At 53.2% G+C, this 23338-nt stretch overlaps 1 protein-coding gene and 1 pseudogene across 1 annotated transcript; one reads left to right on the top strand and one right to left on the bottom strand.

Moving 5' to 3' along the window:
- The first annotated feature begins 353 nt into the window (after positions 1–353).
- Positions 354–2493, top strand: LOC128136638 (uncharacterized). Its single transcript, XM_052776560.1, has 5 exons — positions 354–428; positions 700–885; positions 1246–1348; positions 1702–1761; positions 2094–2493. Exons 1-5 carry the CDS (start codon positions 354–356, stop codon positions 2297–2299), a joined length of 630 nt encoding a protein of 209 aa, XP_052632520.1. The 3' UTR covers positions 2300–2493.
- A 6872-nt stretch (positions 2494–9365) lies between these two features.
- On the bottom strand, positions 9366–22467 carry LOC128136637 (endoplasmic reticulum aminopeptidase 1-like; annotated as a pseudogene).
- Positions 22468–23338: the final 871 nt, after the last annotated feature.

Below are 23338 nucleotides of genomic sequence, written 5' to 3'. Positions count from 1 at the left end.
CGGCTGTCCCCATCGCTCTGCAGCTGCTGGCGGCGCTCCTGCCGCTCTTTGAAAATGTAAGGCGGCGGGAGAACAGAGGCTCGGTTAGCATGCCTGCGGGGAGGGGGGCTCGTGTGCGCGGCCCGGGGCCGGTGCGTCCCTCTCCGCACGTGCCCGCCGGCCTGCGAGTTCCTCTCCTCGCCGCAGAGGGAGGGCCACAAGCGTTCGTCTCCTCACCGTGGGCTTGGAGGAGCCAGGACTGAGGTCCTCCCCTCCTCCTTCTCTCCTCCTAGGAGTCCAGCTCCGTGCGCGAGCACTCCATCCTCCTCTGCAGAGATGCGGTGGAGGTCGCAGTCGGCACCCACGCGAAGCAGATGAGCAAGGAGGTGCGGAGGAGCCTGACGCCCCTGTTCTTCCACCTGCACGACGAGGACCACAGCGTAGCTCAGGTGGGCATTTCCAAGCGCTTGGAATGTGCCTCAGTCGGGGCCCAACCTCCGGAGTCCCTGGGGAGGGCTCAGAGCCCCTCCCTGCCTGCGGCCGCAGAGCTGGCAGCAGCTGAGAAGGCGGGCAGGGGCTCTTCCTACCCCTGCCCTGCCTGACGCAGCAGAGCTTGGCAGCAGTGCGCAGCCACAAAGACCTACGCCCCGGAGCCCCTGTGGGCTTCCCAGCGTGCTGCAGGTGTCTAAGGCCAGGGTGTGGACCCCCACCCCTTGCCAGCCCCCCGCTCTCGCTCTGCCCAGGGACCGCCAGGTCCTGGCCCCTGGGCGGCAGTGCCATCTCCCAGTCTCTGGTGCTCTGCAGGCCTCTCGGGAAGCCCTCCTTGGAGCTGCCAAGCTCCTGAAGCGGAGGCAGCTCCGGAAGCTGCTGGAGACGGAGCAGACCTGGAGGGTTGCTGAGTGCCTGGTAAGGACGGCCCCGAAGCCCCACAGCCAGCCTGGAGAAGCCCCTCTCCCCCGGTGCCCAGCGCGTGGGGCTGGCAGCCGTGCCCCTGCGCTGCTGGCAGCCGTGCCCCTGCGCCGCTTGCCTGCACCGCACACAGGCTCCCTTTCCCCCCCCGGAGCCCAGGGGTGCCCCGCTGGGCCTTGGCGGCAGGGTGGCACCGCAGCACCCTGGGGAGCACCCTGTCCTCTGCTCCCTCCAAAGCCCAGCACCAGCCCACTGCTGGCGGACATCGTGGGTGTCCGGGCACGGGAAGGTCGGGGAGGCCAGCCTGGGCCTCAGGGGAGGCTCTGCGCCAACCCTGTCCCCTGGTGCTCTCACCAGCCGGCGGAGAACAGCAGCAGAGCGGAGGAGTACCTGGACCAGAGCCTGCCGTACCTGCAGAGCCCACAGGAACCCTTGCGCGAGGCAGCCGTCAGGTTCCTTGGTGAGCCACGAGCCTGCCGAGGGTCCCTCCCTGCCCGCCGGTGGCTTAGCCCCAGCCACGGCTGCTGACGAATCCGCCGGGCGGCTGCAGAGCCCCGGCTGCCCGATGCGGGGCTGGGCGTCCACGGGGCTTCCTGCCGCCCTCTCCCACTCCTGCCCACGCAGGGGGGGCTGGCGGGAGCCTCATCGGGTCCCTGGCAGCCTTCCTGGGCTCCACGCTCAGGGGACCGCCCTGGGGTCAGCCTTGCCCAAGGGGAGGAGGGCGCGTGGCCAGGCCTGTGGGGCCAGTGGGGGGGAGCTGGGCCACTGGGGCGGGCAGGCCAGCGGGATCTGTGATGGGCTGCGTGTGCCTAGGGCTCGCTGGGCAGCGGCTGAGGGATGGGCACCAGGAGAAGCTGCAGGTCATCTACGAGGGTGAGTGGGGGCTGGCAGGGAGGAGGAAAGACCCTGGGTAGGGAGCTCAAATCCCTGCCCCGGCCGGGGAGGGCTCTGCTCCCTGCGCGGGTGAGGGGTGGCGTGGACAGAGCCGGGGGAGATTGCAGGGGCACGTGGGGCAGCGGTGGGCAGCCCCTTCTGGCCGATGCCGGTGCCCCTGCCTCCCTGCTGGCCCTGGCCGATGCCGGTGCCCTTGCCTCCCTGCTGGTCTTGGCAAGAGCTGCGGGGGCGGGGGTGGCCCTGGCTGGAGGGGCTCCTTAGGTCCCCGCAGATCCGGGCTCTGACCTCGGCTCCGTTCCTTTCCGTCCCAGCCCTTCAAGGCAAGGCGAACGACAGCAGCCCCTCGGTCTCTTCCCTGGCGCTTCAAACCCTGCGGATGCTGGGCACTGCGGTGGAAGAGCCTCCCTCCGGATTCAGCCTGCGAGCGCTGCGCTACCGGTTCCGGAGCGCATGGAGGAGGATGACCCGTGCCCTGGGAGATGGCTGGCTGTGCTGCCGGAGCTGTGTGCAGAGCTGAGCCCGGGGTGCTCTGCACGCTGGCTCCACCTGAGCAGCTGGAGCTGCCCGCTTGCCAGCAGCCCAGGGCCGTGCAGGACACACCACCGCACCCTGCGTTGCCCAGCCCTCTCCAGATCCCGGCCTGGATGGGCGCCCGCACTCCCCAGCACTCCCGTTTCATGGGGAAGCGGACGGGAGGGCCACGGCCCGCGGCTCCCGTGGGCGTGCTGGCTGTGAAGCCGCAAGCAGCAGCCACGTGCGGTGGCGCTTTGGACTGCGGCCCAGGAAGGAAACGCGCATCCTGCAGGGCGCAAGTAGAGCCCCGAGCGCAGCCGGCCCGCGTGTCTCCCCGCCATTGATAAAGAGACTGTGGAACTTCACGTGCTGTTTGAGCTCTTCTCCGCCGTACCGCCACCTCCCTGTCACCCTTCAGGCACCCGTAGGGGACCTACTCCGCCAGCCCCGCACGAGGAGCCGTGGAGCCCTGCTGCCACCCAGACGGATGGAGGGACCGCATTGGATCCCACTTGCACCCCTGGGGAGCCCTGCTGTACCCCAGGCCCCCACAAGAGCCCCAGCAGGGCCCGCACATGGCCCTGTGGAGCCAGGCTTCTCCCCAGACCCTTGCGGCGTCCCTATAGAACCTTGCAGGTGACCTGCGAGGGCTGTGAGAGGCCCTGAGCTTCTTTGGAACGTCTGCTTGGCCCTACGTGTGCCCCTGCGAGGGATTTGTGAAACCCTGGTCTTCTCTGGAGGGTCTGCTTGGCCCTATGTGTGCACCTGACAGGGTTTGGAGAGATCCTGGGCTTTTCTGGAGGGTCTGCTTGGCCCCATGCTTGCCACTATGAGGGCTGTGAGAGACCATGGACTTCTCTGGAGGATTTACTTGCCCCCACGCGTGCCCCTGCGAGGGCTGTGAGAAACCACGGGCTTCTCTGGAGGGTCTGCTTGGCCCCACATGTACACCTATAAAGGCTGTGAGAAATCACGGGCTTCTCTGGAGGGTCTGCTTGGCCCCGTGCGGGCCCCTGAGAGGGTTGTGAGAGGCCCTGTGGCCTTTTCTGGAGGGTCTGCTTCTCCCTACGTGTGCCCTTGACAGGTTCTGCAGAAACCCTGGGCTTCTCTGGAGGGCTGCTTGGCCCCATGCGCGACGTCGAGAGGGCTTGGAGCAATGCAGAGCTTCTCTGGAGGGTCTGCTTGGCCCCACGCATGCCCCTGCTAGGGCTGTGAGAGGCCCTGGGCTCCTCTGGAGGGTCTGCTTGGCCCTACGTGTGCCCATGAGTGGTTCTGGAAAACTCTGCCGCTTCCCTGAAGGGTCTGCTTGGCCCCATGCGTGCCCCTGAGAGGGCTGTGAGAGGCCCTGGCCTTTTCTGGAGGGTCTGCTTCTCCCTACGTGTGCCCTTGACAGGTTCTGCAGAAACCCTGGGCTTTTCTGGAGGGTCTGCTTGGCCCTGTGTGTGCCCCTGAGAGGTTCTGCAGAAACCCTGGCCTTCTCTGGAGGGTCTGCTTGGCCCAACACGTACACCTATAAAGGCTGTGAGAAACCACGGGCTTCTCTGGAGGGTCTGCTTGGCCCTACGACTGCCCCTCTGAGGGCTGTGAGAGGCTCTGGTCCTCTCTGCAGGGTCTGCTTGGCCCCACAGGTACAACTATAAAGGCTGTGAGAAACCCTGGCCTTCTCTGGAGGGTCTGCTTGGCCCTACGTGTAGCCCTGAGTAGGTTTGGAGAAACCCTAGGCTTCTCTGGAGGATCTGCTTGGCCCCACGTGTGCCATTGCGAGGGCTGTGAGAACCCTTGGGCTTCTCTCGAGGGTCTGCTTGGCCCCACGTGTACACCTATAAAGGCTGTGAGAAACCACGGGCTTCTCTGGAGGGTCTGCTTGGCCCAACATGTACACCTATAAAGGCTGTGAGAAACCACAGGCTTCTCTGGAGGGTCTGCTTGGCCCCACGCGTGTCCCTGAGAGGTGCTGCACAGGCCCTGGGACTTTTGGAGGATCTGCTTCGCTCAGGCTTTATCCCTGCGAGGGCTGTGAGAGGCCCTGGCCCTCTCTGGAGGGTCTGCTTGGCCGCACGCGTACACCTATAAAGGCTGTGAGAAACCACAGGCTTCTCTGGAGGGTCTGCTTGGCCCCACGCGTGTCATTGCGAGGGATGTGAGAGCCCTTGGGCTTCTCTGGAGGGTCTGCTTGGCCCTACGAGTGCTCCTGAGAGGTTCTGGAGAAACCCTGGCCTTTTCTGGAGGGTCTGCTTGGCCCCACACGTGCCCGTACAAGGGGTGTGGGAGGTCCTGGCCTTTTCTGGAGGGCTTGCTTGCCCTGACTCGTACCCTTACGAGGGATTTGAGAAACCCTGGCCTTCTCTGGAGGGTCTGCTTGGCCCCGTGCGGGCCCCTCAGAGGGTTGTGAGAGGCCCTGTGGCCTTTTCTGGAGGGTCTGCTTCTCCCTACGTGTGCCCTTGACAGGTTCTGCAGAAACCCTGGGCTTCTCTGGAGGGCTGCTTGGCCCCATGCGCGACCTCGAGAGGGCTTGGAGCAATGCAGAGCTTCTCTGGAGGGTCTGCTTGGCCCTACGTGTGCCCATGAGTGGTTCTGGAAAACTCTGCCGCTTCCCTGACGGGTCTGCTTGGCCCCATGCGTGCCCCTGAGAGGGCTGTGAGAGGCCCTGGCCTTTTCTGGAGGGTCTGCTTCTCCCTACGTGTGCCCTTGACAGGTTCTGCAGAAACCCTGGGCTTTTCTGGAGGGTCTGCTTGGCCCCACGCTTGCCCCTGAGAGGGCTTGGAGCAATGCAGAGCTTCTCTGGATGGTCTGCTAGGCCCTACGAGTGCCCCTGAGAGGTTCTGGAGAAACCCTGGCCTTCTCTGGAGGGTCTGCTTGGCTCTACGAGTGCCCCTGAGAGGTTCTGGAGAAACCCTGGGCTTCTCTGGAGGGTGTGCTTGGCCCCACGCGTGCCCCTGCTAGGGCTGTGAGATGCCCTGGGCTTCTGTGTTCGGCAGCAGGTCCCTGACCAGGTCCCGGGCAAGCCCGCTAGCTCTGTACATGTAGGAAATTGTGCATGTTGGTGCCCGTTGCTTCTCCACCTTCTTCTCACCTGAGCGGCATTGCTTCCCCAGGCACCCATGGGGTGCTCGACGTGTGGAGAGTGGGCCCCACCAGTGGGAGTGTGGGCAGGGGTGGAGGCCCCCAATACGAAATGGAGCCATAGTCAGCCATGCCTGTGGCCCGCCATGACAGCAGCCTCTCGATGTCAGACAATACCTCGCTGTCCATTGTCCCTGGGACGGGACAGGGCCCCCCAGGGGGATGGGATCTGGACCCTCAGGGGGACAGGGACGGGACCCTGCAGGGTCAGACCACAGCTAGACACCATGAGTTCTCAGGAGCTGCAGCTCAGAGAAAGCCAACTGTTCCCAAAACACCTTCTCGAGAAGGCACGTCAAGCAGAGCTGGCGACTGCCAGCAGGCTAGCAATTGCCCACAACGCTTCAATGGCAGGTGCAGGCCCAGCTGCTCCATCACTATCGCCAGACATTCTCATCCGCTTAAAATGCTTACATTTTCAGTTCTTTTTACAATTACTGCGAAGTTCAGTTTTATCAGTGTTTCGGAAATGCTCAGTGCCGGAAGCTCAGAGCAACGTGGTTTCGTTCTTTTCATTGCCATGTTTCGGCATGTCCGTTAAGACTAGTAATACTCAAACACGATGAGCACTTGACAGGCGTTGAGCCTGTGGCTACACCCCAGAAGCGTTACCGCCCGGACAACTAGACAATGTTCACACACATCTCTGGGGTGTACGGCAGAAGTGAGATGTTCAAAGGTCGTCGCCTGTTTTCCCAAGTGCACGGGATCGAGGTCATTTTCTTTGCAGCAGCTCCCGTGTCGCTGTGGTTTAGACTTGTGACCATAACAGCGCTGATAACGCACTGATGGTTTGGCTGCCGCCGAGCAGTGCTTGCACGGCCTCAAGGACTTCTCCACACCTCGCTCTGCCGCCCCAGTGAATAGGTGGGGACGGCACACAACCGGGCAGACGACCCCAGCTACCCAAAGAGATATTCCGTGCCACATCACGCCGCCCTCAGCAGTCAAAAGGGAGGGGAGGGGTTTTCGGGAGGTTAGCCAGCTTTTGCTTGGCAAGTGGTTGGGCACAGGTCTACCCCACGGGTGGTGGTAGGTGCTTGCCTCTTGCCTTTGCATTACTTGCTTTGTTTTCTTTTCTTTCTCTCTTCTTCCACTTCTCCTTTGCTTGTGAAACTGTTTTCATCCTGACTCACCAGGCTGCTTGCTTTTACCCTCCCTTTCCTCTTCCCCCAATCCAAGCCAGCTGCTGCCTGGAGCTTCGCAGCCTGCCGGGGTTAACCCTCAGCACCAAGGTCTTCTGCCTTCTGTCAGTCAACACCGGTAATGAGCCACACTCACCTCTCCCGTTCAGTGTCTTCCACCTGCGATAGCCATGTAGGAGATGACGGAAAATACAGGAGTGAAATTAGTCAATGGTTTTTGATGTGGGTGACTGTATGAATGGGGACGCAAGGAACCGTTAATTGGCTGATGAAGAACAGAAGGTGACACCCCATCTAGAAAAGACACCACTTGTCTTGCCCGCAAGGAAGGGCTCCATTCTCTCTCCCCAAAACATCCTTCTTCCTCTTTTTTATTCAGGAGAGAATCAAACCTTACTCTCAAAAATGAGGGTCTGTCGTGGTTTAACCCCAGCCAGCAACTAAGGACCACGCAGCCGCTCACTCACTTCCCCCCCCCCCCAGTGAGATGGGGGAAAGAATTGGAAAAAAAAAAGTAAAATTCGTGGGTTGAGATAAGAACAGTTTAATAGAACAGAAAAGAAGAAACAATAATGATAATGATAACACTAATAAAATGACAACAGTAATCCTAAAAGGGCTGGAATACACAAGTGATGCACAATGCAATTGCTCACCACCCGCTAACAGACACCCAGTTAGACCCTGAGTGGCGATCCCCCCACCCCCCACTCCCCCCAGTTTATGTACTGGGCATGAGGTCACATGGTCTGGAATAGCCCTGTGGCCAGTTTGGGTCAGGTGCCCTGGCTGTGGCCCCCCCCAACTTCTCGTGCCCCTCCAGCCTTCTTGCTGGCTGGGCATCAGAAGCTGAAAAATCCCTGACTTCAGACTAAACATGACTTAGCAACAAGTGGAGAGATCAGTGTGTTATCAGCATTCTTCTCATACCTAGCGCGAAAACATAGCACTGTACCAGCTACTAGGAAGACAATTAACTCTACCCCAGCTGAAAGCAGGACAGGGTCTTCATTCAGGAAAGGTTTAACCTGTCTGGGAGGATTCCAAAGGAGAGACAGGTTACAGAACTAAGACGTTCACCAACCTTCCCCCCCCGCCCCGTTTTCCTGGTTTTGCTTGTGGCTGTAGGCCGAGGCCTCTGGTATGCTGTGAGGCGAACGGCCTGGCAGGGGAACGGCCGGCCGCAGCAAAGGCAGACCGCCAGCCCCTGCCTGAAGAGAGCAAACCCCGTGTTTCTGTTCGCTTCCTTCACCTGCCCCGGGCTGCTCCGAGGCGGAGCGGGGCCTGCAGCGCGGCCGGGGGCCGGGCCGGGCCTGGCGGCGGAAGGGCCCTCCCGTCACGGAAGGCCGGACCCGCGGAGCATGCTGGGAGACGTAGTCTCCCCGGGGCGGCGGGCCGGGCGGCCATCCTGTGCGTGGCAGCAGACCCGGCGGCGCGGAGCCCACGCCAGTCCCCGCCGTCGGTACGGGGGAGCGGGCTTCCCGATGGGAGCGGGCGCTGCTCCCCGTCTCTGTCGGGGCCGGGCGCGGCCGAGGCCGTCCCCGTCGGCAACGAGATGGCAGCGGAGACCCTCCCGCCATGGCGGCGCTCACACCACCTCCCCTCCGTCTCGACCTCCCTCCCGTCATGCACGCCGCGCCCCCGCCTAGCTCCGGTCAAGCGCTGAGCGCTGATTGGCCCCGCGGGGGGGGCCCCGGCCGGAAGCGGGGAGATTTGAACGCTAACGGCCGCGCAGGCGGCGGCCGCCCAGCTGGTGAGCGCTGCTCTCCCCCGGTGCCCGCTCCTCCTCGGCAGCAGCGGCCTCTCGCCGGTGCCCTGACAGGCAGTGCCCGCTCTACGCGTCTCGCCGGGCCGCCCCGGCCGCCGGAGGGCCCCCGCCGCGGAGCTCCGGTGAACGGCGCTGGCGTTTCGTGCCTTCGGCCTCTGGGCCTTCCGAGTTGTTCGTTTAGTGAGTTTGCTGCTGGGGTTGTAGCAAGCGGCACCTCCCCGGGCCACCGGAGCTGCCCCAGGCGCGTTCCGCCGCTCATGCTGGGAGTGGAAACGCGCGAACGCCTGCTCCCGCTTTCTCCTTGCAGGTGCTGAGAAGAATCGCCAGATCCCTGTTCCTCTCGGAATGTCTGCAGGTGACTATGGGGAAATTCTCAAGTACTACGAATTGCACGAAACAATTGGAACAGGTAGGCTTGGTCTGTGAACGCAAACGGGTGCGTGCGGTCTGTCTAACCGCTCTAGTGTTTACGCGAGTGTGGATTAACTGTTATTGCAGAATCTACAGGTCACGCTTCAAGTGTGTATTTCGGGGGGCAGAGCTCTGAAAACGTAGTTGGGAGTTGGTAGCAGCGATCGCTTCTTCCTCCAGCGCAGACGCCGCACGCTGTGCGTGCTACGTACTCCACTGTGACCGTGAGATTATGGGCAACAAAGCATGTCGTTGCGCTGAGCTCTAATCACCATTGCGTCACATCTTTATGACTGTAATAGCCTTGTTTCTAACTGAGAAACGGCAGCAGCACCTTTCCAGGTGCAAAAACATTATCCTAGTCCATCACTTCACACTGGCATCCTTCCATTAACATGTCTTTACTGAAGACGACACGTTTCACTTAGCCGGCTTAGATAAGTCCACTGTAACCAAGAGAAATCCTGGGTTTACACTGCTGTAAGCAAGAAAAGAATATGCTCTCAGTCTATTTAACAGATTTAATGAATACTATATACATTATCAACACTTCCTTCTTCAGTGGTATATACTCACAAATACAGAATTAGTATGTTTTTCAGACTTGGACAGAAGGCCTTACCTCACGACCTGGATACACTGTTAATGAGACTTGCTCTGTCTTTGCTGCTAATCACTGTATAGTTCTCTTTCAAAAGGTTGATCAGATGATCCCACCCATCATCTTCATAGTGCACCATTCCCATTCATGTCCCCCCTTGAATTTAACCCACTCCACCTCTTCCGGAAGGATAATAACGTCTGGAAACAAAAGGGTAACTCCTTTTTTTCTTAGTGATTCAAACACATCCTAGTACTATACCCAGTAATACTGTTACTCTCATTTCAGTGATTTAAAGAACACAGCAGCACGGTTTCTGAAAATATTAAGAGATCGTTATAGTGATATTATTGAGCTGACAAGTATTTGCTTCTCTGGGACTAGTTGTTCCAGTTCCGCATTCTGAAAAAAAAACCTGCAAAACTAAAAGGCTTGCAAACAAACTTTGAATAAATTAATCGCCTAATTAGTCAAAGAAATTACCTGCTTTAGTTGTCATCAAAAATCTCTGAACAGTGTCAGATTTACTGGTAGTGGAGGTTAGTGGAATGTGCCACAGGTACCTACTGCAAAACAGAAGTGCTTTGTTTAAAGGAAGAACTTTGCAAAAGTTTCTCCAACTTGTCCCAGTCTAACCACCGAGTAAATCTTTTGCCCACACAGTAGCAGCAACAGGCTGCGCTCGCACTTCTGACTTCAGTGCAGTGCCAGGTGCATCTCGCTACCTTTCATTTAGTTTGCCTGGCAGATCGCTGACACTGAAGCTGCCACAATATGAACTTTCCAGCCTAGTTCCACTAGCACGTCTCCAGCACAGGCTCACCCAGCTCACCCAGAAGCCCAGGCACTGCAGCTCTGCAGCTGCTGGCACCTCGGCCAGGGCACGCAGGGTCCAACGACGCCTACGAGTGCTGCTGATCCTGAGCTACACAGGGACAGACTCACAACCAAACAGCTCAGGGAGCGTTCCTTAAGAAACAACAGTAAAAGCTCTTAGCATACATCACTGTCTGCCATTCGAGAGTACTTCCGTTTGCGTGCTGAGATTCCCCATTTTGTTTACCCTGTGGATGAAGGAGAATCTACCCCTGTCACGTAGTACTCTTGCTGCAGGTGGACATTCTTCCCTCTCACTGTGAGAGTTAGCAGGGGAAAACCTTTCTGCAGTGTCCAAGTGCCCATCGTTGCCCTCACATCAAGAGTTTCTCCTTTAGTCCAGTGCTTGTTTTTAGTAGCAAGGGAAAAAGCAGACAAGTAAGAAGTGGAAGACGGAGTACACTGACAGTGAAACAGAAATGACGTGCAGAAAACAGACTCCGCAATCAGTGAGATCGTAAAGTAGGTATGTTCATTCAGCGTTGGGCCGCACGGGGGGTAGTCCCACCCAAGTCGTGCGCGCCCGACTCGGCAGTTTGTCTCAAGTTTATACAGTCAAGTGTTACATATTCACAATACGCCTATACATATGCATGACCTATCCCCGCTTCTATTAAATTAGCTCCGAGAGGTCATTTCCATAGTCTCCTCTCAACTGCGCTCACGCAGTGCCTCTTTATGGTGGTCGTCTGGTGGTCGCAGAGATGAGATAGATGACTCCTCTTCGTCACCGCTAGTAACCTTTTTTCTTGCGCAGGCTCAGCCATTTCTTGCTATTCACCCAAGCCGCAAGACCAGTCTTAGCTGGCTCTTGGGGCCTGCTCCTGCTTCTTATCGGGAGCTGTCTTTACCTCATTGGCTGGTCCTTGGGACTAGCTCTTCTTATCAAAGACTGTCTTTGCCTCAGCTAATTTCGACAATGTAAGCGCTAAACATCATCCTTCATCCCCCCCTTATTATGTCTACTGAGATTCTTTTGACTCCCCTTGCCTCAGAAATGGGTGTGTAAGAACTCTGTACAAGCTGCTGGGTATTTGTAAGCTCTATAGAGGTATGTTTGGACTGGATATCATGACGTCTCCATCTGGTTTTCTTGTGCACACTTTCATGGAGTTAATGGCAACTCCTGAAGTACTGCTGTTTTTCAGTCAGCCCTGGGCACAGGAGCAGAATTTCTGTCCAATCACAGAAAAATACAGATTTCCAATGGAACTGAAGAAACTTACACTCTCCCCAGAACCATGCTTAAGTGGCAAAGAATGCTTTTGGAAGGTGCATGTATCAATGCCACAGCACAGAATAAACGTGAGGGCACAGATACGTGTCAAATTCCTAAATACTGACGGATAAAAAACTAGATGCTTACTGCATATGAAGATGACTGTTGGCTTCTTCTGCAACAGCCATCACCTTGTGGTTCATTTTTGTTAGTACCTCCTGTAGGGCAAATCTGAAAGGGAAAAAAAAGTTTTGGTCATCTTTCTTTGATGTCATAATCGTAAGTACTGGTCGCAGTCTTCAGGAATATATTAGAGAGACACATCATTCACGAGAAGTGATGAAATCTAAAAACACAAATAAGAAAATGAAGAATACTTGCATTCATCATGCTGTTCCACAGATCTTCATTTTTTGTATTTCAATAGCTGTATTTCTGCAGGTACTGCACAAGTCCAGCTTTAAACACATCAGCAGTCAGGTAGTCCCTCAGCATATTTAATATACAAGATCCCTGAGAAAAAGAGTGACAAAGTGTTTACGAAACTACTCCTTCGCTAGCAAGAGGCTTGCTTCAGAAGAATTTCAGCGTGCCACTCATCTGCATAACGGTACACTTTTGTATGTGTCTCTGATTAAAAAGTAATTGGGTTTTATGTATATTGAAACAGTACTTCTTTGGGTTTGTGTGATCGTCACTCTTAAAAATATCACTGATTGAGTAAGTTACGCTATTATTTTTCTAATTACTATACAAGCCAGCACCGTATAATGCTCCAGTGAAAAATGCTCCTTGGGTTAAGAGCCCCCCAGAATGGTTTAAGACTAAGTTGTTACAGAACAGATAGAAGAAGTAAAGGCTTCCTCATTTAGAAATCGAAAAGGCAACTGCCATTTGAATCCACCCAGGTGTTTTGGACAAGGAACTATTCAAGTCATAAACCCATTAATACCGTGTGCCAGGTATTCTATGTAGGGTCGAAATCAGTAAAATACAACTGTATAGTACAAGCAGTACAACTGAAATCAGTAACAGTTTTGTATTTTACCTTCTCATAAGAAACATTATCAAACATCTCTAAAATTTGAGCTGGACCTTCCACAGGAGTAGACAGAGGTTGTGAGGAATTTAATGCATCCACTGCCATGGCATAAAAACATCTCCTTAAGAAATAGTCTTCCTAATAGGAGGCAAAACCAAATATTACTACTACATTTTGCTCAGTGACCACTGAACCCCTATTCATTCACTTTTCAGTCCATTCCACGTGATCTTTAAATCATACAAAGAAAGCAAACCATATCTTTCTTTTATTCCAGAGCATAATCCCCCCCCCAACAATAATACAGCCAAATAAGTCCCAGTGTTCTAAACTAACTTAAATAGCTGATCTAGTTGAAGATGTCCCTGCTCATTGCGGAGGGGCATTGGACAAGATGACCTTTAAAGGTCCCTTCCAACCCAAACCATTCTGTGATTCCATTCTATCATTCTGTGATTCTAAAATTAGTTGAGCTAGTGAGACTTAAAGACACCTGCACATTCCGACAGAGTGGTCAGTAACCACAAAACAAATTACTCCCCCCCCCCCCCCCCCCCCCCCCCCAAATGGTGAATTTCCCTATTATCATGCCACTGCAGTGCTATGGCAAAATTCTGCCCAGATGCATTGTTCTTCTCACTTTGGTAGAAAATTTCATGTATCGGACCTCTGATAAAGCTAGTGGAAGGATTTTCGTCTTTTCAACTCTCACCCTATTTGATGAAATAAGATAAAATAATTTCGTTACACTTTTGGAAGTCTAAATGTCTTTGAAAAAAGAATACACTTTCACTGCAATCATTAAATTCCATCATAAGTTCCTGAAAACATGTACATGTAGGCAAATCAACATCCCTACTCTTCAGAGTTAACATCAGATAATCCTCACAAACAGAAATTTAAAAGTAGTTCACAGCAAAAATCTGCTTGGTCTTTATCCTTAACTAGTGGATTTAGAAGGCAGTTACAAAATAAAAATACCATAACTGCTGCTTACAACTCTCAGTTCTCAATGGGTAATGCTGACTGACACGAACTCCATAAACTTTGCAAACCCTACATTTAACCACAGATCATGCCACCGCTCCGTGGTAACGAGGTTGCCAAACCCCTGCGGGAGGGAGGGGGGAAGAGCTTCTGAAATTAAATACACAATTTATCCTAAAAGCTGCTACTGACCTGTAAGAAACTGCATTTATAGTATGCTATTGACCTCTAAGGAACTTTTTGTAGTGATACAGCTTGCTCTGGCGTCTTCCCACTGCATTTCTCATTTTAATGGTAATACGCTAAAACACTGGCTTCCACTCACGTTCCAAGAAACCTTGTAAAGAAACCACTTTTGGCAGGAGAGCCACATACGAAACAGCTAACCTTTCCAAACTTTTATGTGCCTATTTTGGTGGCCTGCAATTAATTTCAAGGGCTGACAGTGGTGCAAAGGCCCCGCAGCATTGCAGCCGCTGAACTGAACACATTTACGTTTACAGCCCTCCGCGTCTATGCAGCCTGCCGGGACTCCTTCACCAGAAACAGTCCTCATGATTCACAGAAGAGCACCTTCAAGCCAAAGCAACTATTTTCAGCTTATAGCTCCAAGATCCCCCTACCCACACAGAATCCATCGTCCCTGACCCCTCCTCATGCCCATTCAAACTCCTTATTCTTCCCCAGATCCCGCCTGACGAACCAGCTCATGGGCTATTACCATACTACTAATCCAAAGTTTAGAAGATGCTGAGGACTTTTCAGGGTTGTACAACAACACAGATTCCTGGTATGTGGGCCATCCCCAGTTTTCCATAGCACCAGACCGACAGTCAGGAATAGCTGCTAAACCTAGAAAAAACATTAAAATAGTACTAGTATCATTTTAATCCATAAAGAGCTCGCTCATCCCACTTCCTGATTGCTCCCACACAGGCACATGTATCACACACACTTCTAAGGGCTCTCTTAAATGTAATCACAAAAGCATACTTTAAAAAAATCTCCAGACAGAGCACAAGGATTTGAAGTTCTCAGTGAAGCTTTTCAATCTGTCCTTAAGTTCTGTGAAGCAGCCAGTTTAAAAGTCTGTGAGCCAAACTTTGCCCAGTCTTAACACTCTAAATTACTGATTTTTACTGCTATTTTACTCTCTATGCTTAATAATGTTCTCAAATACATTAAGTTATTTAACACTTATCTTGCTTAGGTAGAGGATATGGAATGCTGAAGTAATCCTCGTACAAGTCTAAAAGTTTCACTGCCGCATCCAACGCATAGTCAGCTTGGTTGATCTTGTCTGGCACCGTGGACATGGAAATCTACAGCAGACAAGAAGGCAGCGCTTCCAATACCAGCATCAAAAGCTGACAGAAGTTGTTCTTCATCCCAGTTACTTAAATGACCACAAAAAGGGACCCTAGAGCACACACTTAACAGTTCTCATACACCAGTTACTAAAACATTTGCATAAAAATATTATCAGAATTAGGAACACAAGTTTTAAAACTTGCCCACCAGAACCACTATGCCCCTACAAAGACTTCTACAATTTCCACCCCTACCACGTTAGAGTCGTTCAACTGACACAGGTTTATTTTAGTGCTGATTCTCCATGAAAACTGTATTTCATTTGCCCTTGATTATATAATCTTACATGAAACAAACTATGTTACCAATGCATATAACGATACAAAAAGCAAGCCCGTTACCAAAATCTTCTGCAACTAACAAAGCTCAGTGTGCAAACTCATCATCCAATTACAAAACCAATTTAATTCTCTCCTTTCATTCCTGTAAAACATCGAGATACATAAATCCAATGATTTAACTGAAAAGGAAACCATTATGTATTCACACAGACTTAAACACAAAAAAGCTCTTACAAAATGAGACACAGTTACCTTAGCTCCATGACCGGTTATTTTGCTGATGGATTTAAAATCTGAAACAATAAAGGCCACAAGGTACGTAGTCATCTTGACGGTGGTATCAAAATGGTCCTTAACAAGCCGGGGCATTATATTCACAGACTTCACCTAAAGAACAGGCACAGCTCATCACCCAGTAGCACCACCTGTGAGGACCTTGGCGCCACCAATTGTTGTGTTTCTCCTCAGTTTAAAGGGACTACCTTTTAAAGAGACTACATTTTAAAGAGACTACATTACATTTCAAAGATACATTGGAAATGAGTCATCCCCGTGGCTATTCTTCCCCACACAGAGAACAAAAACACACACATGTTGTGGCGGGTTGACCCTGGCTGAACACCAGGTGCCCACCAAAGCTCTTCTACCACTCCCCCCTCCTCAGCTGGACAGGGGAGAGAAAATATAACAAAGGGCTTGTGGGTCGAGATAAGGACAGGAGAGATCACTCACCGATTACCGTCACGGGCAAAACAGACTCAGCTTGGGGAAAATTAACTCAATTTCTTACCAAGCAACCAGAGTAGGGTAATGAGAAATAAAACCAAATCTCAGAACACCTTCCCTCCACCCCTCCCTTCTTCCTGGGCACAGCTTCACTCCCGGATTCTCTACCAAACCCCCCAGCGGCGCAGGGGGACGGGGAATGGGGTTTACGGTCAGTTCATCACACGTTATTTTCTGCCGCTTCATCCTCCTCAGGGGCAGGACTCATCACACTCTTCCCCTGCTCCAGCGTGGGGTCCCTCACATGGGAGACAGTCCTCCATGAACTTCTCCAACGTGGGTCCTTCCCACGGGCTGCAGTTCTTCACAAACCGCTCCAGCATGGGTCTTTTCCACGGCGTGCAGTCCTTCAGGAGCACACTGCTCCAGCGTGGGTCCCCCACAGGGGTCACAAGTCCTGCCAAAAAACCTGCTCCGTGGGCTCCTCTCTCCACAGATCCGCAGGTCCTGCCAGGAGCCTGCTCCAGCGCGTGCTTCCCACGGGGTCACAGCCTCCTTCGGGCACCCACCTGCTCCAGTGTGGGGTCCTCCATGGGCTGCAGGTGGAGATCTGCTCCAGCGTGGACCTCCATGGGCTGCAGGGGGACAACCTGCCTCACCATGGTCTTCCCCACGGGCTACAGGGGAATCTCTGCTCCGGCGCCTGGAGCATCTCCTCCCCCTCCTTCTGCACTGACCTGGGCGTCTGCGGGGCTGTTTCTCTTACATGTTCTCACTCTCTCTCTGGTTGCCGTTTCTGTGTCTGTCCCGCAACCTTTTTTTCCTTCTTAAAAATGTTATCACAGAGGCATTACCACTACCGCTGATGGGCTCGGCCTTGGCTGGCAGTGGGTCCATCTTAGAGCCGGCTGGTGTTGGCTCTGTCGGACATAGGGGAAGCTTCCAGCAGCTTCTTACAGAATCCACCCCTGTAACCGCCCCTGCTAGCAAAACCTTGCCACACAAAGCCAATACACATGTGTATATACAGGCAGTTTCATTCGTAAGCATTACTTAGTTCTACATTGGCAAAACTAGAAAAACAAAAATACTGTTCACTGCTTCAGTTATCCTCAGTGTCTGCCAGCGCACTGACTGAATTAATCTCACACAACTTCAGCTGAGTAGAAGCGGTATAAATCTCAGCAGACGTTCTTACACGAGAGAAGTGAACTTCTCCAGATCGTGAATCAGGTACCGCAGATATCTAGTTAAGCATAAAATGGGTCGTGTGGTGGAGGTATCCATTTTCGCCTCTTGGTTACAGAGGGCCTTAGCTAACTAACTTAGACCTGGAACCTGTTTAGCCACACTGAACTGTAACACTGGCACCCACTCCTTATTCATTATTTTATCCATTTCTCTACAAAAGAATTGATTTCTTATACCAACTTTCAAAGTGTTTCATATCTGAAAAGTACCGGGCGGGGGTGGTGGTGGTGCTGTTCCCTCAGCTATAAGGCTTAGTTTCCTTGCAAACTAGCAACTAGTAGTACAGAAGAAATTATGAAGAATCTCTTACACCCAAAGTAAGATCAAATGTACAAAATGTAGTTCACCCTCTATATGCATACATATTTATAATGGCAAACAATATTTGTTGCTATTACATATATGGCACTTTCGTGCCGAGATTTTTGTTGAGCTCCAAAGTTTGGTTTTTTTTTTCACAGAGACACTCCTGCTTATCTGACAAGTAAGTTAATACACATGAATCGTGTACTTATTCATATGTATTTCATCATTAATCTTAAAATATAAGATCAACATGGAAAGCATTTTGTGAGTAAAATAAAGATTATAGACACACATTGTGCTGATCATTCTTGCACCTCTGCTGAGAAGCAGGAAGCCACACGCATTATTTTATTCATTCCTTTTCAACCTTGTGCCAAGACCACCAGCAGCAGCACCACACACTCCCATAAAAGACCTGCGGTAACGTTCAGATCACCATTCCCATTAACAGCAACTGCCTGGATATTCCGTTCTCCTTTTGCTTTCTCCTTTCAATGGTCATCAATCAACAGCACACCATTAAAAGTATCCACCTACAACTGGGGTATTGGACAGTGCGAGGTGCTTTGGTTCCCTCCTCACCTTAATTGAAAACCTGGCTTGGAAGGCTGGTTCGTCGAAACATGGGGGTGTGGATTGTCCAGCTCATAGTTCACAAACGAGTTTCACCATGTCTAGTGCACACAGGCGACTCATGGGGGGCGGGGGGGTTACAAAAGCGACCCAGCCTTGGGTTGCCTTGAGGCCCTGTCTCTCTGCAGAGACGACTCACGGGGAGCTGTGTAGACAGCTTAGCCCTGGGTTGTCTGATAAACCCTAAAGTAAACAGGGCAGTGGCCGCACCATTCAAAGAACCAAAACCTGAACTGAGCCTTGAAATCCCTTAACAAACAGTATGCCCTGAGTCTCAATCCAACCACTATTCAGTTGCTGAGGAAGCAAGGCAAAAAACCCCCAGTACCGGAGGGTTTCAGCTTCAGTTTCAAATGACAACCTTGTGTATTCAAACAATCACAGACCAATGAAGGAAAGGGGAAACTCCACTCAGATACACATAATCCATTTAGGCATCTATCATAATCCACTCAGACATGGTTATACACACCATTCCACAAGTCGGGGGATTAAAACTCTAAGATTCAGGTTGGAAATGGGGGGAGTCACTTCTCCAACTATGCAGTTGGCTTGCGAAGGAAACACACATACACCCCCCCCTCCCACCCCCTTGATCGGGACGCCGGTCAAGGTAACTTCCCTGGGATTGAGAGCCGTTACCTGCAGGGGTAAGTGAATATTGTTCATGCTTTAAGTTTGTAAATGCGTTTGTGGTTGTGAATTGCTTGTGGTTGTAATAATGTACTACTCCTGCCTTAAAAAATTGCAGTAGTGCATTCCTCCATTGTATCTGTATAAACCTGTAATAGTGGCGTGTTAAGTCTGTAAGTGAAGTTCAAATAAGTTGTTTGTTTGAACCTTGCAGTTAAGTCTGTGAGTGAAGTTCAAGTCGTTTGCTTGAACCTTGCAGTTAAGTCCTTTTCCGTCACAACGGGAAGGCCATTCGTGCAGCTGTCGGCTCAACTGTGTTGCTGCAAGCACTCTAAGCAGGGGAAAAACAAAGGGTTTCAGTCACAGACCTTTGTAGGTGCAGTGCTCGCTCCCCCGAGGTGTGAAAACAGAGCCGTTTCCCACCTACGAAATAACCAGAGGTACTCCCAAAAACTTTTGCGTGTCAAGGATTACGCGAGCGCTCCATCCCAGAACTCTGCCAGGTGCTGGATGCCGAGACCGCAGCAGTGCCCGCCGAGGAAGGCCACCTGCTCCAAGGGCTGCTGCTTCATTCCCGACGCCTGCCGCGCCGCGCAGGCGCTCCCAGCCTGGACGGCAGCCTGGCTGATGCGCGGGCCCTGGCTGTGCCGCACAGCTGGAACCGCTGCGGTGGTGGTCCCGGCGAAGGCCGGGGTGGTGAGCTTTGCATGGACGAGGAGGAGGTAACGCAGCGGGACGACGTGCTCGGGGAAGACTCACTGCGTCCCAGGGCAAAGGCCTGCTGCCGCCCCTGGCACCGCCAAGCTTCTCTAGAGGGTCTGCCTGGCCCCATGAGTGCACCTCCAAGGGCTGCGAGAGACCCTGGGCTTCTCTGGAGGGTCTACTTGCCCTGACTCGTACCCTGACGAGGGATTTGAGAAACCCTGGGCTACTCTGGAGGGTCTGCTTGGCCCCACGTGTGCCCCTGAGAGGGGTTGGAGAGGCCCTGAAATTTTTGGAGGATCTGCTTCGCTCAAGGTTTATGCCTGTGAGGGCTGTGAGAGGCCCTGGGCTTCTGTGGAGGGTCTGCTCCTCCCTGCGTGTGCCCCTGACAGGGTTTGGAGGGACCCTGGGCTTTTCTGGAGGGTCTGCTTGGCCCCACGCGTGCCCCTCCGAGGGCTGTGGAAGGCCCTGGCCTTCTGTGGAGGGTTTGCTTCTCCCTACGTGTGCCCCTGACAGGGTTTGGAGAAATCCTGGGCTTTTCTGGAGGGTCTGCTTAGCCCCATGCGTGCCCTTATGAGGGATTTGAGAAACCCTGGGCTTCTCTGCAGGGTCTGCTTCGCCCCACACCTGCTCCTGCTAGGGCTGTGAGAGGCCCTGGGCTTTTCGGCAGGGGCTACTTGGCCCCACGTGTGCCTCTGCGACGACCTGGACAGGCACTGGCCTTCCTTGGAAGGTCTGCTTGGCCCCATGAGTGCCCTTCCGAGTGCTGTGAGAGGCTCTGGGCTTCTCCGGTGGGCCTGCTTTGCCCACGTGTGCCCCTGAGAGGTCTTGGAGAGGCCCTGGCCTTCTCTGGAGGATGTGCTTGGCCCCACGCTGCTTGGCAGCTCTGTGTAGTCAATCCACTTTTTATATCGAGGGCAACTCTCCCACCTCTCCTTCCTTGCCCGTCCCTTCTGAACACTTTATAGCCATCGTCTGCAATGCTCCAGTCGTGTGATTCCTCTCAGCACGTTTCAGTGACGGCGACTAGATTGTAGCTTGTTATCTGCAGCACGGCTTCCAGCTCCTCCTGTTTGTTACCCGTGCTGCGTGCGTCAGTGCAGAGGCACTTCTGATGGGCTGTTGACCATGTCACCTTCCTAGAGGAGCGTGCCCTAATTCCTCGGAGGCGCCTCACAGGTGTTCCCCTGCTGCCTCCTAATCCATCAGCAGCACCCGGCTCCTCTGTCGCTCAAAACTCCATCCCCTTCCCCTGCTAACTCTAGTTTAAAGCTCTCCTTATCAGTCTGGCCAGCTTGTTGGCAAAGACCCTCTTGCCCCACTCGGTCAGGTGAATCCCATCAGCTCCCAACAGACCCAGCTTCTCAAAGGCAGATCCATTGTCATAGAAGCCAAAACCTTGAGTATGGCATCAGCCACACAGCCAGGCATTCACCTTTTCGCTTCATCTCTTCCTTCCTAAACCCATTCCTTTCACTGGGAGGACAGGTGAAAACACCACCTGTGCTCCAGCTCACTTTCACATTGCTCCAAGGCACATACAGTCTTGTTTTGTTCCAAGTTGCCTCGTCGCAGCGTTGCTGCACCCTACCTGGAAAAGTAGGAGCGGATGACAATCCGTGGGGTTCACCAGGCTCGGCAGCCCCTCGGTGACATTGCGAATGCGAGCCCCTGCTAGGCAGCAAAGCCCTCGGGAGAAGTTGTCTGGACGGCAAGCGGGTGCTTGCCGAGTGCCCCTCGGTAAGGAATCTCCAGTTACTCGTACTTGATGTGCTTTTCTGGTGGCAGGGGTTCTCGTGCGGCTGGATGGGTGGATCAGCTCTGTGTGGTCGGCTTCTCCTGGATCCTGTCTCTTACTCGTGCGGTCTTCATCCTCCGCCCCAAGAGCACTGAATCTATTACGCAGGGGCACTTCAGGGGAAGGTTCTTCCCTCTGCTCGCAGCAGAGACAAGGAAGGGTCCAGTCTCCTTTGCCTTGTGAGTTACTTGGGTGTTTTAGGGTGGTTTTGAGGATTCCCAAGAAGGTAATACACACATACTGACTATAAGGGAAAAAGCAAGCTTTTTATTAACTACGCACGTGTGTTATGCTACGGGTGTTTTACAAAGCGAAAAAACTATTAACATACCGACCCAAGGACTGTGAAGAAGAAGATGAACCATCCGTACATTCCGTACATTCTTGTGCCGCCTTGCGCCGCGAGCCCAGTCCAGCAGTCCGTAGGTGCCAGCTTTACGTGGGTGTCCCCACGGAGGCAATGGTGACCCTGCCATACACCAGCCCACTGCTCTTTGGAAAACTCCGGTATTTTATACATTTGCAGAGGAACGGGTGTCGACACTCGCGGCCAATGAGTGTTGAAACATGCCTCGATTGCAACATAGGAAGCCTATGGCACATGCGCCCGCTGGCCAGGCACGCTGCACGTGCCATAGTCATCCCTTCTATTGGTTCATGGGCTCTGTGCACGTGGCAAAATACCATAATCCATCAGTCACGTCCACTATGCTCTAACCAATAGCAGGGCTTTTGCAAGGGAAGCAAAATTACGTGTGGTGCCTTGTATTCCTCCATTATTGCACGTACTACCTCCCCTAACCTTGCTCTACTTTCTTATCCCTATGGTCAGCATTTCAAACAATAGGCAATAAACTATCTGTTCCCTGTGCTGACTGCGTCTTTAGGTATCTATTTCTTACTCGGTGTTCATCCACGGACCAAAATTCCATCTTTTAACCCTTCCATACACGTTGGGTCAGTCAGCTCGAGGCTGAATTCAGGCTAACCTTCCCCTTGTAAAGCCCCGAGGCAGGGCTGTCGCTCAGCTTGGGACAGCGCGCGATACCACGGATCGATCTCCCGCTCACGTTTCCAGAGGCTGCGCTGCCTGTTGAGCTCCTCTTGTGACAGAGCTACTTGTTTGGAGAGTTCTTCCAGCTGGGCACACTTGCAGCTCGGAGATCCACCGCTGCCTTCAGAGACTCCCTGGCAGCGCTGGGAACACTCTGAGGGACACGGCCCAGTTAGGCTGTCTAAAGCAGGGGAACGGTCAGACACAGATGTTTCCCGGGTCTCTATGCCTGCCACTGCTCGCATCCCTCCCGACTTATTGTTGAGAGATCCTTCCCAGATCCTCCCCACCCGTTCTCCGGGTGGAGGTCTGCTATCCCGTTAGAAACTCCCTTCCAACAAGGGAAATCCTGTCCGTGACGCCAACTAAGATGTTGCGTCCCAAAGTTGGAGCGTCTCAGGTTTGTGGATTTCCTTTGTCAGAATTAAGGTGAAACAACACCAGGGGAGTTCAAACAACAATCAACATTGATTCAGCCGAGCTAGCCTTGCCCAAGTACAAGTGAACTCATCAACATGAACCTTGCATCATGTCATTAAGCCGCTGTTTGAAAAGAGAAGGGAGGTGTAGAAAAAGAAGTGGACAAAGGAACGTGAAACTGTGTCAGAAGGAGAGCCCTCCCGTTGAGTCACGAGGTTCAGAGCAGACCGCCTTGCTTTCTGGCCTCCTTCTCAAAGAGGAGCCCAGGGGCGGCTGGATCCGCTCCTAGTCTCAGACTCGGTCAACGGTTTATGTTTGAAAGGATGAGGCGTAGGGACTGTGGAAAAGAGAGAAGAAAAAGAAGGAGAGAGAGAAAGAGAGAAGGGAAGAAAGGAAGGAAGGAAGGAAGAAAGAAAGAGAAGAAAAGGGTTTCACCAGTCCCAGGTCCAGCGCTGGTCCAGCCAGCGTAGAGATCCAGTTCCCGAGGGAGCGCACTGAGAACTCGTTCTCCCTTCTTTTATAGGGTGTTAGTCGGTGGTCTCGACACGCGCAGTTCCCGTTCCTGTCGTTCTCTGGAATTAGTCGGTGAGCTTTGCGGGGGGTTCATTGGGGCGTTGCCTCTCTTTCCCTGCTGGCATGACCGCTTAAGCTAGAAGCACAGTCCCATCCTCCGTGGGGCCCCCTCCTCCAGGCGCA

This window comes from Harpia harpyja, chromosome Z, assembly GCF_026419915.1.
Source record: "Harpia harpyja isolate bHarHar1 chromosome Z, bHarHar1 primary haplotype, whole genome shotgun sequence".
NCBI lineage: Eukaryota > Metazoa > Chordata > Aves > Accipitriformes > Accipitridae > Harpia > Harpia harpyja.
Note: the sequence above shows the minus strand (reverse complement) of the source record. Positions and strands in the feature narration are given on the sequence as shown.

What these genes read in the sequence shown, in the direction of transcription:
- LOC128136638 (XM_052776560.1), top strand. Translation starts at nt 354, where the DNA reads ATGAGCAAGGAGGTGCGGAGGAGCCTGACGCCCCTGTTCTTCCACCTG. An exon ending in AGGACCACAGCGTAGCTCAG is followed by an intron (nt 429 to 699) that starts GTGGGCATTTCC and finishes ACCCCTTGCCAG; the next exon opens with CCCCCCGCTCTCGCTCTGCC. An exon ending in GCTGCAGGTCATCTACGAGG is followed by an intron (nt 1,762 to 2,093) that starts GTGAGTGGGGGC and finishes TTTCCGTCCCAG; the next exon opens with CCCTTCAAGGCAAGGCGAAC.